The sequence below is a fragment of the Rutidosis leptorrhynchoides genome, chromosome 2 (assembly GCF_046630445.1).
Source record: "Rutidosis leptorrhynchoides isolate AG116_Rl617_1_P2 chromosome 2, CSIRO_AGI_Rlap_v1, whole genome shotgun sequence".
Lineage (NCBI taxonomy): Eukaryota > Viridiplantae > Streptophyta > Magnoliopsida > Asterales > Asteraceae > Rutidosis > Rutidosis leptorrhynchoides.
In genome coordinates, this window is record NC_092334.1 from 280,498,390 (window position 1) to 280,513,794 (window position 15,405).

The following is a 15,405-nucleotide window of genomic DNA, read 5'->3' on the forward strand; positions in this document are numbered from 1 at the left end:
TTTAATAATAATAGTAATGATAAAAATAATATGAACAATAATTTTATCTAAATCAATATCTTATAATATTTTAATTTCATCATGATACTCTTACCCATTATTTCCTAATCGTTTCATTTAATAGCTTTTAATCGTCTTTTATATCGTGTTCGTAATAATGATAATAATAGTAATCAAAATAATTAGGTGTTACAAATATTTGTTTTAATTACACTAATATTAATAATGATAGTTACTATAGCATTATTAACGATAATACTAATAATTATCTTAATGATAATATAGTAATAATAATAATAACAATAACAATAACCATTTTTAAATAATGTTATATATATTAATAATGATAATAATAATAATAATAATACCAATAATAATAATAATAATAATAATAATAATAATAATAATAATAATAATAATAATAATAATAATAATAATAATAATAATAATAATAATTGGATAATAATAATAATACTAATTATAACTTTAACGATAATAACGAGAGTAATAAAAAAAATAACAATTTTTAATGATAAATCCTTTTATTGATAAAGATAATAATAATAATAATAATAATAATAATAATAATAATAATAATAATAATAATAATAATAAGATAAAACTAGAACGACGATAATAACGACGATAATAATAATCATTTTTAATAATAATACAAAAATTCGATGGATTATAACTTCAAATCCGTTCATCGAATCATTCGATATCTAAATGAAAAGTTCTTAATTTTTCGCTAGCTTTCCAACGACATGCATATCTTATACCTTATCTCAGTCGCATATATAACTAATTCAGGATTCCACATAACCTAACTAAAGGCAATATCAAAAGTACAAACATGCATAATCCTATATACTCGAGCACTAGTCAGGGATACACTATTAGTATGTAAAAGTTAAATTATGAGTACTCACGTATCAATATTGAGATTCAATATTGCAGGAAAGGTACGTAGACGCAACGGAGATGATAAACACTATATTGACCTCACGAGCATACCCATGAACCATACCAATCACCTCCATAGCTATAACCCATAATTTCCTTAATCCAATCGCACTCGAAAAACAATTTCGAAATCACTCGGACAGCACTCTGACGTAATATTTTATGTATACTAATAATATCTTGAAATAATACGGAGTAAATATATATATGTAAATCGATTGAGAGAGTTTAGAGAAAAATATTTTTAAGTGAGAGAGTTTAGAGAAAAATATTTTTAAGTTTCTATGAAATAATGAAACCTATTGAATTCTATTTATAATAGATTTTTGAATTATTAAAGTGAATTATTAAAGTATGAATTATTAAAGTGAATTATTAAAGTATGAATTATTAAAGTGAATTATTAAAGTATGAATTATTAAAGTGAATTATTAAAGTATGAATTATTAAAGTGAATTATTAAAGTATGAATTATTAAAGTGAATTATTAAAGTTAAAGTAAAGTAAAAATTAAGTAAAGGTAAAGTTTAAGTATAGTAAAAATATAAAACTATGTACGTATAATACGCGTATAAATATATATAATATTAATTTAAATCGTTATATATATTTAATAAAATAAAATATAAATATCGTTATCTTTATCATACTGGTTAATTAATGAGTTATCAAAAGTGGTTCTAGATATTTATAAAAGTTATATACCTTATAATAATAAAGTTCTTTTTAAACTGAAAACGTTTTTGTACGTTTGAAACTAAATTAAATAAATATAATAATTTTGTTTTCCAAAACCAAATATATTTTTAAGAATCATTTTGTTTAAAGGTTAAAATAATAGAAATCGTTATATCATAAAATGTTTGAAAAAAGTAGAATCATATATATTCATAATAGGTTTCAAGTTTTTTAAATTACAGTTTGTTGGTGAAGCATGGAATAAAGTTCAAAGGTTAAATAAACGTATGAAATCATCTTAATGAAAAATGTCGAGTTACTTAGCTTGTCGATATCCAACATCTAAGTTATTTACACTTCACGTTCTTACTTATAAATCACTTTACCATTTTCCGAATGTTGTCAAAAAGAATAGATTTCTTAAATCACAGTGGACCTCATAACATAGACCCGTAATCATATCATAATGTATCTGATAAATCAACAATTTGATATTATCTTCTAATTCCATCGATAAACATATTGAAATAAATACGATCATGTAAAGTATTATACGTTTAATACTTTATTAATATTCTCAAGTTATAATATATATATATATATACATATTTATTTATATATAACGGTTCGTGAATCGTCTGAATTTAGTCGAGGTTATAATGAATGTATGAACACAATTTAAAATTCTTGAGATTTAACTTAACAAACTTTGCTTATCGTGTCGGAATAATATAAAGATAAAGTTTAAATTTGATTGGAAATTTCCGGGTTGTCACATACGGCACCTATATTGTCATTGCCTGAAGGGAATAATGATTTTGTGATTTATTGTGACGCATCAAAGCAATGGCTCGGTTGTGTATTAATGTAACGAACGAAGGTGATTGCTTATGCGTCTAGACAATTGAAGATTCACGAACAAAATTATACGACGCATGATTTGGAATTAGGCACGGTTGTTTTTGCATTAAAGACTTGGAGGCACTACTTATATGGGGTCAAAAGTATTATATATACCAACCACAAAAGTCTTCAACACATATTTAATCAAAAACAACTGAATATGAGGCAGCGTAGGTGGATTGAATTGTTGAATGATTACGACTTTGAGATTCGTTACCACCTGGGGAAGGCAAATGTGGTAGCCGACGCCTTGAGTAGGAAGGACAGAGAACCCATTCGAGTAAAATCTATGAATATAATGATTCACAATAACCTTACTACTCAAATAAAGGAGGCGCAACAAGGAGTCTTAAAAGAGGGAAATTTAAAGGATGAAATACCCAAAGGATCGGAGAAGCATCTTAATATTCGGGAAGACGAAACCCGATATAGGGCTGAAAGGATTTGGGTACCAAAATTTGGAGATATGAGAGAAATGGTACTTAGAGGAGCTCATAAAACCATATACTCAATACATCCTGGAACGGGGAAGATGTACAAGGATCTCAAGAAACATTTTTGGTGGCTGGGTATGAAAGCCGATGTTGCTAAATACGTAGGAGAATGTTTGACGTGTTCTAAGGTCAAAGCTGAGTATCAGAAACCGTCAGGTCTACTTCAACAACCCGAAATCCCGGAATGGAAATGGGAAAACATTACCGTGGATTTCATCACTAAATTGCCAAGGACTGCAAGTGGTTTTGATACTATTTGGGTAATAGTTGATCGTCTCACCAAATCAGCGCACTTCCTGCCAATAAGAGAAGATAACAAGATGGATAAGTTAGTACGACTGTATTTGAAGGAAGTCGTCTCCAGACATGGAATACCAATCTCTATTATCTCTGATAGGGATGGCAGATTTATTTCAAGATTCTGGCAGACATTACAGCAAGCATTAGGAACTCGTCTAGACATGAGTACTGCCTATCATCCACAAACTGATGGGCAGAGTGAAAGGACGATACAAACGCTTGAAGACATGCTACGAGCATGTGTTATTGATTTCGGAAACAGTTGAGATCGACACCTACCGTTAGCAGAATTTTACAACAACAACAGTTATTATTCTAGTATTGAGATGGCGCCGTTTGAGGCACTTTATGGTAGAAAGTGCAGGTCTCCGATTTGTTGGATTGAAGTGGGGGATAGACAGATTACGGGTCCGGAGATAATACAAGAAACTACCGAGAAAATCATCCAAATTCAACAAAGATTGAAAACCGCCCAGAGTCGACAAAAGAGCTACACGGACAGTAAAACTTGATTAATTGGAATAGGTTTCATATAGACAAATGACCACCCAAGTTGACCGGTGATTCACGAACGTTAAAACTTGTAAAAACTATACGATGACATATATATGGTTATATATATAGTTAACATGAATTTATTATAAGTATGTATCTCATTAGGTATTTTAACAATGAGTTATATACATAAAAATGAGACTATTAAATTAAGAAACTCGAAAACGATATATATAACGATTATCGTTATAACGTCTTACTAGGTACATATGAATCATATTAAGATATTGATACACTTGGTTAGTTATGTTAAATTATAAGTAAATATATCATTAAGTGTATTAACAATGAACTACATATGTAAAAATAAGACTACTAACTTAATGATTTTGAAACGAGACATATATGTAACGATTATCGTTGTAACGAAATTTAATATATATAGATCATATTAAGAGATATTCGTACATCATAATATCATGATAATATAATAATTTAAAATATCATTTGATATTATAAACATTGGGTTAACAACATTTAACAAGATCGTTAACCTAAAGGTTTCAAAACAACATTTACATGTAACGACTAACGATGACTTAACGACTCAGTTAAAATGTATATACATGTAGTGTTTTAATATGTATTCATACACTTTTGAAAGACTTCAAGACACTTATCAAAATACTTCTACTTAACAAAAATGCTTACAATTACATCCTCGTTCAGTTTCATCAACAAATCTATTCGTATGCACCCGTATTCGTACTCGTACAATACACAACTTTTAGATGTATGTACTATTGGTATATACACTCCAATTATCAGCTCTTAGTAGCCCATGTGAGTCACCTAACACATGTGGGAACCATAATTTGGCAACTAGCATGAAATATCTCATAAAATTACAAAAATATGAGTAATCATTCATGACTTATTTACATGAAAACAAAATTACATATCCTTTATATCTAATCCATACACCAATGACCAAAAACACCTACAAACACTTTCATTCTTCAATTTTCTTCATCTAATTGATCTCTCTCAAGTTCTATCTTCAAGTTCTAAGTGTTCTTCATAAATTTCAAAAGTTCTAGTTTCATAAAATCAAGAATACTTCCAAGATTGCAAGTTTACTTCCAAGTTTTCTAAATCCATTCCAAGTAATCATCCAAGATCAAGAAACCTATGTTACTTACAGTAGGTTATCTTTCTAATACAAGGTAATAATCATATTCAAACTTTAATTCAATTTCTATAACTATAACAATCTTATTTCGAGTGGAAATCTTACTTGAAATTGTTTTCGTGTCATGATTCTGCTTCAAGAACTTTCAAGCCATCCAAGGATCCTTTGAAGCTAGATCTATTTTTCTCATTTCCAGTAGGTTTATCCAAGGAACTTGAGGTAGTAATGATGTTCATAACATCATTCGACTCATACATAAAAAGCTGTCTTATTCAACGTTATAAACCTGTAATCACTAGAACATAGTTTAGTTAATTCTAAACTTGTTCGCAAATAAAGTTAATCTTTCTAACTAGACTTTTAAAATCAACTAAACACATATTCTATATCTATATGATATGCTAACTTAATGATTTAAAACCCGGAAACACGATAAACACCATAAAACTGAATATACGCCGTCGTAGTAAAACCGGGGGCTGTTTTGGTTAGGATAATTAAAAGCTAAGAAGAACTTTGATTTAAAATCTATACTTCTGTAAAAATGATTTTTCTTATGAACATGAAACTATATCCAAAAATCATGGTTAAACTCAAAGTGAAAGTATGTTTTTTAAAATGGTCATCAAGATGTCGTTCTTTCGACGAAAATGACTACCTCTTTTAAAAATGACTTGTAACTTGTATTTCCGACTATAAACTTATACTTTTTCTATATAGATTCATAAAGTTAAGTTCAATACGAAACCGTGGCCAACGGAATCACTCAAAACGGATTAGAAACGAAGAAATGGCGAGTAAAACAAGATTGATAAATACTACTCATTTTACCTATGTGAAAGTTAGTAATAAATCTATTCCAACCATAACCTAATCAACTTATATTGTATATTATGTAATCTTGAGATACCATAGACACGTATACAATGTTTCGACCTATCATGTCGACCCATCTATATATATTGCGGAACAACCATAGACACTCTATATGTGAATGTTGGATTTAGCTATACATGGTTGAGGTTGATTCTAAAATATATATATAGTTTGAGTTGTGATCAATACTGAGATACGTATACACTGGGTCATGGATTGATTCAAGATAATATTTATCGATTTATTTCAGTACATCTAACTGTAGACAACTAGTTGTAGGTTACTAACGAGGACAGCTGACTTAATAAACTTAAAACATCAAAATGTATTAAAAGTATTGTAAATATATTTTGAACATACTTTGATATATATGTATATATTGTTATAGGTTCGTGAATCAACCAGTGGCCAAGTCTTACTTTCTGACGAAGTAAAAATCTGTGAAAGTGAGTTATAGTCCCACTTTTAAAATCTAATATTTTTGGGATGAGAATACATACAGGTTTTATAAATGATTTACAAAATAGACACAAGTACATGAAACTACATTCTATGGTTGAATTATTGAAATCGAATATGCCCCTTTTTATTAAGTCTGGTAATCTAAGAATTAGGGAACAGGCACCCTAATTGACGCGAATCCTAAAGATAGATCTATTGGGCCTAACAAACCCCATCCAAAGTACCGGATGCTTTAGTACTTCGAAATTTATATCATATCCGAAGGGTGTCCCAGAATGATGGGGATATTCTTATATATGCATCTTGTTAATGTCGGTTACCAGGTGTTCACCATATGAATGATTTTTATCTCTATGCATGGGATGTGTATTGAAATATGAAATCTTGTGGTCTATTATTTCGATTGATAAATATAGGTTAAACCTATAACTCACCAACATTTTTGTTGGCGTTTAAAGCATGTTTATTCTCAGGTGAATACTAAGAGCTTTCGCTGTTGCATACTAAAATAAGGACAAGATTTGGAGTCCATGTTTGTATGATATTGTGTAAAAACTGTATTCAAGAAACTGATTTCGATGTAACATATTTGTATTGTAAACCATTATGTAATGGTCGTGTGTAAACAGGATATTTTAGATTATCATTATTTGATAATCTACGTAAAGCTTTTTAAACCTTTATTTATGAAATAAAGGTTATGGTTTGTTTTAAAAATGAATGCAGTCTTTTAAAAAAAACGTCTCATATAGAGGTCAAAACCTCGCAACGAAATCAATTAATATGGAACGTTTTTAATCAATAAGAACGGGACATTTCAAAATGAATGTATGAACACAGTTTAAAATTCTTGAGATTTAACTTAACAAACTTTGCTTATCGTGTCGGAAACATATAAAGATTAAAGTTTAAATTTGGTCGAAAATTTTCGGGTTGTCACAAAAACCAGATGGACATATCAAATAATCCAGGACAAAGGATAATTAACCCATGATAATAAATTAAAATCAACACGTCAAACATCATGATTACGGAAGTTTAAATAAGCATAATTCTTTTATTTTATATCTCATCACAATTTTATTTATAGTACTTTAAATTATTGCACTTTTAATTATCGTACTTTTATTTTATCGCATTTTTATTTATCGTCATTTACTTTACGCTTTAAAATAAGTTATATTTATATTTAATATTTTGCATTAGGTTTTAATTGTAACTTAAGTTTTAAATTCGACAAACCGGTCATTAAACGGTAAAAACTCCCTTTATAATAATAATAATACTACTACTATATTACTTATATATATATATATATATATATATATATATATATATATATATATATATATATATATATATATATATATATATATATATATATATATATATATATATATATATATATATATATACAAATATAGTTTAATAAAAATATAGCGTTAAACTCAGCTAGCTCCCTATGGAACGAACCGGACTTTTACTAAAAACTACACTATTTTACGATTAGGTACACTGCCTATAAGTGTTGTAGCAAGGTTTAGGAATATCCATTCTATAAATAAATAAATAACTTGTGTAAATTGTATCGTATTTAATAGTATTTTGTGGTAAAAAATAATAGTATTTCGTACTACCCCTCGCACACATCACTAAGAAAACTGCGAAGCTTCAATGCCGATGAGATAACATATTTAAAAATGATTCAAAGACTGATAATTTCGCAAAATTAAAGCGAAAATGGTCAGCAGAGCCAAGTTCGCAGAAATGAGCTAATTTGTGCAAATAAGCAACAAACTCAAGGAACAAAAATAGTAGGCATGGTTCATAAGCGAAAGAAAGCTCATAAAAGAAAAGCCGCGAAACGCTTGAAAAATGGCAACTTGCGCCAATAAGGTTTCCGCCAACGCAGAGCTATGGCAAGATTGATTCGCCAGTAATTGTGTGACAACCCTGAAATTTCCAACCAGATTTAAACTTTAATCTTTATATGTTTCCGACACGATAAGCAATATTTGTTAAGTTAAATTTCAAGAATTTTAAACTATGTTCATACATTCATTCAACCTCGACCAAGTTCCAACGATTCACGAACCATTAAATGAATATGATTATGTATGTATATGTGTATATATATTATAACTTGAAACGTAAACAAAATATTAGATTAAATACTTTATATGATTGTATCTGTTTCAAAATGTTTATCAAATGGAATTAAAAGATAAGATCAAATGATTGAATTATCAGATATATTGAATTATGATTACAAGTCTCTGTTGAAAGGCCCACGTTGATTTGAGAAATCTTTCTATTTTAACAATATTCGGAAAATGGTAAAGTGATTTATAAATAAGAACAAATTGTTAATCATTGAGAACTAGACAAAGGATAGTGGAAGATTGAATCTCATAAAGACTCGATTGATCTATTTAGTTTCAAACGTACAAAAATGTTTTCAGTTTAAAAAGAACTTTATTATTAAAACGTATATAACTTTTATAAATATCTAGAACCACTTTTGACAACTCATTACTTAACTAGTATGATAAAGATAACGATATTTATATTTTATTTTATTAAATATATATAATGATTTAAATTAATATTATATATATTTATACGCGTATTATACGTATTATGTAGTTTTATACTTTTACTATACTTAAACTTTACCTTTACTTTATTTTTACTTTACTTTAACTTTAATAATTCACTTTAATAATTCACTTTAATAATTCATACTTTAATAATTCACTTTAATAATTCATACTTTAATAATTCACTTTAATAATTTATACTTTAATAATTCACTTTAATAATTCATACTTTAATAATTCACTTTAATAATTCAAAAATCTATTATAAATAGAATTCAATAGGTTTCATTATTTCATAGAAACTTGAAAATATTTTTCTCTAAACTCTCTCAATCGATTTACATATATATATTTACTCCGTATTATTTCAAGATATTATTAGTATACATAAAATATTACTACGCAATGCTGTCCGAGTGATTTCGAAATTGTTTTTCGAGTGGGATAGGATTAAGGAAATTATGGGTTATAGCTATGGAGGTGATTGAGTATGGTTCATGGGTATGCTCGTGAGGTCAATATAGTGTTTATCATTTCCATTGAGTCTACGTACCTTTCCTGCAATATTGAATCTCAATATTGATACGTGAATACTCATAATTTAACTTTTACATACTAATAGTGTATCCCTTACTAGTGCTCGAGTATTTAGGATTATGCATGCTTGTACTTTTGATATTGCCCTTAGACAGGTTAGGTTGAATCTTGAATTAGTTACACTTGCGGTTGAGATAAGGTATAAGATATGCATGTCCTTAGAAAGCTAGCGAAAAATTAAGAACTTTTCCTTTAGATATCGAATGATTTCGATGAACGGATTAGAAGTTATAATCAATTGAATTTTCGATATTTTTATTAAAAATGATTATTATTATCGTCGTTTTTATCGTCGTTCTAGTTTTATCTTATTATTATCATTATTATTATCTTTATCAATAAAAGGGATTTATCATTAAAAATTGTTATTTTTTTTATTACTATCATTATTATCGTTAAAGTTATAATTACTATTATTATTATTATCCAATTATTATTATTATTATTATTGGTATTATTATTATTATTATCATTATTAATATATATATATCATTATTTAAAAATAGTTATTGTTATTGTTATTATTATTATTACTATATTATCATTAAGATAATTATTAGTATTATCGTTAATAATGTTATAGTAACTATCATTATTAATATTAGTGTAATTAAAACAAATATTTGTAACACCTAATTATTTTGATTACTATTATTATCATTATTATGAACACGATATAAAAGACGATTAAAAGCTATTAAACGAAACGATTAGGAAATAATGGGTAAGAGTTTCATGATGAAATTAAAATATTATAAGATATTGATTTAGATAAAATTATCGTTCTTATTATTTTTATCATTACTATTATTATTAAAAGTATCGTTATTATTAAAACTATCATTTTAACAAAAATTATCATTTTAATAGAAATGTCATTGTTACTATAAAATATCATTATCATTATTATTTTAAATAGAATTATTATTTTAAAGATAATATTAAAAATTATCGTAAATATTAAAGTTATCATAATTAGAATTATCGTTTTATCATAATATCATCTTAGTAATTATAAATATTGATATTTTTATAATAATAATTATTATTACAAAATAATACAACTTTTACTTACTATAATTATAGATATTATTTTATCAAATAAATATGTGATACAAACATATTTTACTACGTGTAATAACTTACTTTAATAATACCTATCATATTATCTTTATGATATTAAATGAACCCTATAAATTTTATTACTTAAAATATAAATAAAAGTATATTTTATTATATAAATTTAATATAAAATTTTATTTATTAATAAATAAATTATATTATTTACTCTAATAAATCTTTTAAAAATATTTAAAAATATAAAACGACGATATTTAAACTATATATTAATCATGTATAGATTTTTGGAAATTATTTTGAGTCAAATTTACTTTTGTTGACTTTTGCATATTAGTCTCGAGCATTAGGATTGTGGTACACTATGACTTGACCTAATTTGTTAGACAAATATTGACCAACACATAAATATATATAATTAATTTAGGTTCGTGAATCCGAGGCCAACCTTGCACTTGTTCAATGACGTTATATGTATTTTTACTACGAAATACAGTATGGTGAGTTTCATTTGAATCCCTTTTACTCTTTATATTTTTGGGCTGAGAATACATGCGCAATTTTTATAAATGTTTTACGAAATAGACACAAGTAATCAAAACTACATTATATGGTTGAATGATCGAAATCGAATATGCCCCTTTTTATATAGTCTGGTAATATAAGAATTAGGGAATATACACCCTAATTGACGCGAACTCTAAAGATAGATCTATTGGGCCTAACAAACCCCATCCAAAGTACTGGATGCTTTAGTACTTCGAAATTTATATCATGTCCGAAGGAGGATCCCGGAATGATAGGGGATATTCTTATATATATATCTAGTTAATGTCGGTTACCAGGTGTTCACCATATGAATGATTATTTTTGTCTCTATGCATGGGACGTATATTTATGAGAACTGAAAATGAAATTCTTGTGGTCTATTAAAATGATGGAAATAAATGATTATGATAAACTAATGAACTCACCAACCTTTTGGTTGACACTTTAAAGCATGTTTATTCTCAGGTGTTAAAGAAATCTTCCGCTGTGCATTTGCTCATTTTAAAGATATTACTTGGAGTCTTTCATAGCATATTTCGAAGAACATTGCATTCGAGTCATTGAGTTCATCAAAGATTATTATTAAATCAATTTATAGTTGGATAGTGGATATTATGAAATGGTATGCATGCCTGTCAATTTTCGATGTAAAGAAAGATTGTCTTTTAAAAACGAATGCAATGTTTGTAAAATGTATCATATAGAGGTCAAATACCTCGCAATGTAATCAACTATTATGAATCGTTTATAATGTATATGAACGGGTCCTTTCAAATTGTATCCTGTAAAATTGCAAATACTGGAATTACAATTATGAAAGTGCATGTAGACATGGGAAGTAGACACGGGAAGTAGCGTAGACATCATATATGAACAATGCTTTCGCAAGCTACCAGAAACTGTCATGGCAGAGCTAATACCTTCTGCAGTTTCGCTATCTGGATTTGAAGGAGAATCCGCATGGCCGGTTGGGCAATTACCGCATAGAGCTTGTTGATGAAACAGATGCAATGCTAATGTGCCAAGCGTGGCTAGATTTATACGTTATGCGATCTTCTTCACGCAATAACATGTTGCTGGGACGCTCTGCGCTATAAAAATTTGGTATAATTCCTTCAACTATACTTGAAATGATAAAGTTTGCAACATGAAAGGGTGTTGAAATAATGAACTCTGCAATGATACAACCAATTTGTGCAAATGTTAATACACAAGGTGCAGTAACCGAAAGCGTCGGGGCAGAGGATAATTTGGTTATCATAAATCCCGCTTATCCAGAACAAACAATGAAAATTGGTAGTAATTTAGATGCATATGTTAAAAATCAATTAGTGAAACTGCTTATAGAAAATATGGATGTCTTTGCGTGGTGTGAGCAAGACATGACCGTTGTTTCGCAAAAGATTGCGGAACATAGGCTGAAAGCAAATCCTGCGCTAAAACCAATAATTCAAAAACGCAGAGGCATGGCTCCAGATTGCATGCAATGGTTATGCGGAGAAGTAACTAAACTTTTTAAGGCATGTATTCTGCGCGAAGTAAAATATCAAACTTGGGTTGCGAACTTAGTGCTCGTTAAAAAGCATGATGGATCGTGGCGGATGTGCATTGATTTCAAAGATATCAATAAAGCTTGCCCTAAAGACAACTATCTGCTGCCAGAAATAGATTGGAAAGTTGAATCGTTAAATGAATATCCTTTTAAGTGCTTTTTGGTCGCTTACAAAGGGTACCATCAAATCCCAATGGCAAAATAAGATGAAGATAAAACTGTGTTTCATACGGGTAAAGGCATATATTGTTATATCAAGATACCATTTGGACTTAAGAATGCTGACGCTACATATCAACGCTTGATAGATAGCGCATTCGAAAGTCAAATTGAGCGCAATCTTGAGGCGTATGTGGATGATTTGGTAATAAAAAGCAAAGCTCAAGATCAAATGTTACTAGACATTGCGGAAACATTCCAAAATCTGCGAGGAATTAACATGAAGTTAAATCCATCAAAATGCAGTTTTGGCGAAAAAGAAGGGAAATTTTTGGGATATTACGTTACTGAGCAAGGTATTAAAGTTAATCCCAAAAAAATAGCCGCAATTGAAAGCATGACCGCGCCAAAAACAATAAAGGAAGTGCAAAGCTTAATAGGAAAGTTGGCGGCCCTGACCAGGTTTTTATCAAAGGCTGAGGAAAGACAATTTCCTTTCTTTAAAGGATGTTTGAATCAGAAGAATTTTGTATGGACTGCGGAAGCAGACAGCGCATTTCAAGAAATGAAGCAATTATTGGCAACATTACCTATGTTAACTGCGCCAATAAAAGGCGAAATCCTATATCGTTATATCTCAATTGTGAATGAAGCTTTTGGATAAGTATTGGTTGGGGAACGTGAGAAAACGCATAAACCAATTTATTTTGAAAGTAAGGCACTCGCGGGAAGTGAAATTAATTATGCGCCAATGGAAAAATTTGTATACGCATTGCTTCTAACTTCAAGAAGACTGCGGAGGTATTTTCAGGGGCATCCTACACATGTCTTAACTGATTTGCCAGCTAAACAAGTTCTAAATAAGCCTGAAATATCTAGATGGCTTGCCAAATGGGCAATTGAATTGGGATCTTATGAAATAACTTACCTTCCATGAACTTCTGTGAAGGGCAAAGCTGACAGGCGAATCGGAAGTAATCCATGAAAGAACAGAGTTAAAGCCTGCGCAAGGTGAAACATGGGATTTATTTACCGATGGTGCATCATGCGCAGAAGACACAGGCGCGGGTTTAGTTCTAACAAGCCCAAGTGGCGAGAAACATACATACGCATTGCGTTTCAATTTTGATGTTACAAATAATGAAGGTGAGTATGAGGCGTTGCTTGCTGGATTAACCATTGCACATAAATTGAATATCACTAAGGTACGCGCATATGTTGATTCGCAATTGGTTTCAAATCAGTTTAATGGCTCCTTTGATGCGCATGAGCTATCTATGCAAAAGTACTTGAAATTGCTAAAGGAGACTGCAGAAAAGTTTGAACACTTTGAGCTCGCACAAGTTTCAAGAAGCCAAAACAAAAAGGCGATGCACAAAGTAAACTTGAAGCCTTAACTTTTTCTCATTTTCAAAATAAAGTTTGGGCGGAAGAGTTACCCAACAAAGCAATTGATGGCGGATTAATTGTTGCGTCCATTGAAGAAGTGCAACCAAATTGGATGAATCCAATTATTGAAAATTTGTGCAATAACACGCTGCCAGAAGATAAAAATGAGGAAAGATTAGTACGTATAAGGTCACCTATGTATACCATTGAAAATGACATCTTGTACCGCATATCTTACTACGGGTCACTAATGTACTGTGTTGTGCCAACAGAGGCAGAGATAATCATTGAAAAAGTGCATAGCGGTTCTTGTGCGCTACATTCTGGTTACAAGACTATTGCGTCAAAAATTATGCGGCTGGGTCACATTTGGCCAACCCTGTATCGCGATGTGGCAAAAATAGTAAAAAGATGCAAAAGTTTCCAAAGGCATGCGCCGCAGAATAGAAAGTCAATGCATGATATGATTCCAATAAACTCGCCATGGCCATTCTATAAATGGGAGATTGATATTGTGGGACCATTTCCTACAGGAGCAGGAAACGTAAAGTTCCTATTTGTATCAATCGATTATTTCACCAAGTGGGTGGAAGCAAAGGCATTACGCACAATTACAGGAGTGCAAGTACCAAATTTTGTTTGGGAATATATCATTTGTCGATTGTGATGACCCGGGAATTTCCAACCAAATTTAAACTTTAATCTTTATATGTTTCCAACACGATAAGCAAAGTCTGTTATGTTAAGTCTATAAATTTTGAACTGATTTCATATATGCAATTACCCTTTTGACTATGTTCGGCGATTCACGAATCTTTAATAGATAAATAGATATATGTATATATAAATGTATGTATATATAATAAATAGAAATAATAAGATATAACTGAAACATCATTATCATGTAAGTAAAATAATATGCAAGATAATAATATTGTTGTTATGTATATCTAAATCTAAACATATATGATCTTATGTATATTGTGATGTATATTAAAATATATAAAAATTTAATACTCAATATAGATTATTATAATAATAATTATTAAATATTACATAAACAATGATATGTAATACTAATATATTAAATTACAAATTAAAATATAATTGTTATAT

The 15,405-nt window shown here is 29.1% G+C and overlaps 2 protein-coding genes across 2 annotated transcripts; both read left to right on the forward strand.

Annotated features, from left to right (window-relative positions):
- The first annotated feature begins 13,651 nt into the window (after nt 1-13,651).
- LOC139888693 (uncharacterized) lies at nt 13,652-14,297 on the forward strand. Its single transcript, XM_071871687.1, has 2 exons — nt 13,652-13,701; nt 13,850-14,297. The coding sequence occupies exons 1-2, from the start codon at nt 13,652-13,654 to the stop codon at nt 14,295-14,297; spliced, it is 498 nt and encodes a 165-aa protein (XP_071727788.1).
- A 104-nt stretch (nt 14,298-14,401) lies between these two features.
- On the forward strand, nt 14,402-14,956 carry LOC139888694 (uncharacterized). Its single transcript, XM_071871688.1, has one exon. It carries the CDS (start codon nt 14,402-14,404, stop codon nt 14,954-14,956), a length of 555 nt encoding a protein of 184 aa, XP_071727789.1.
- The last annotated feature ends 449 nt before the right edge of the window (nt 14,957-15,405 follow it).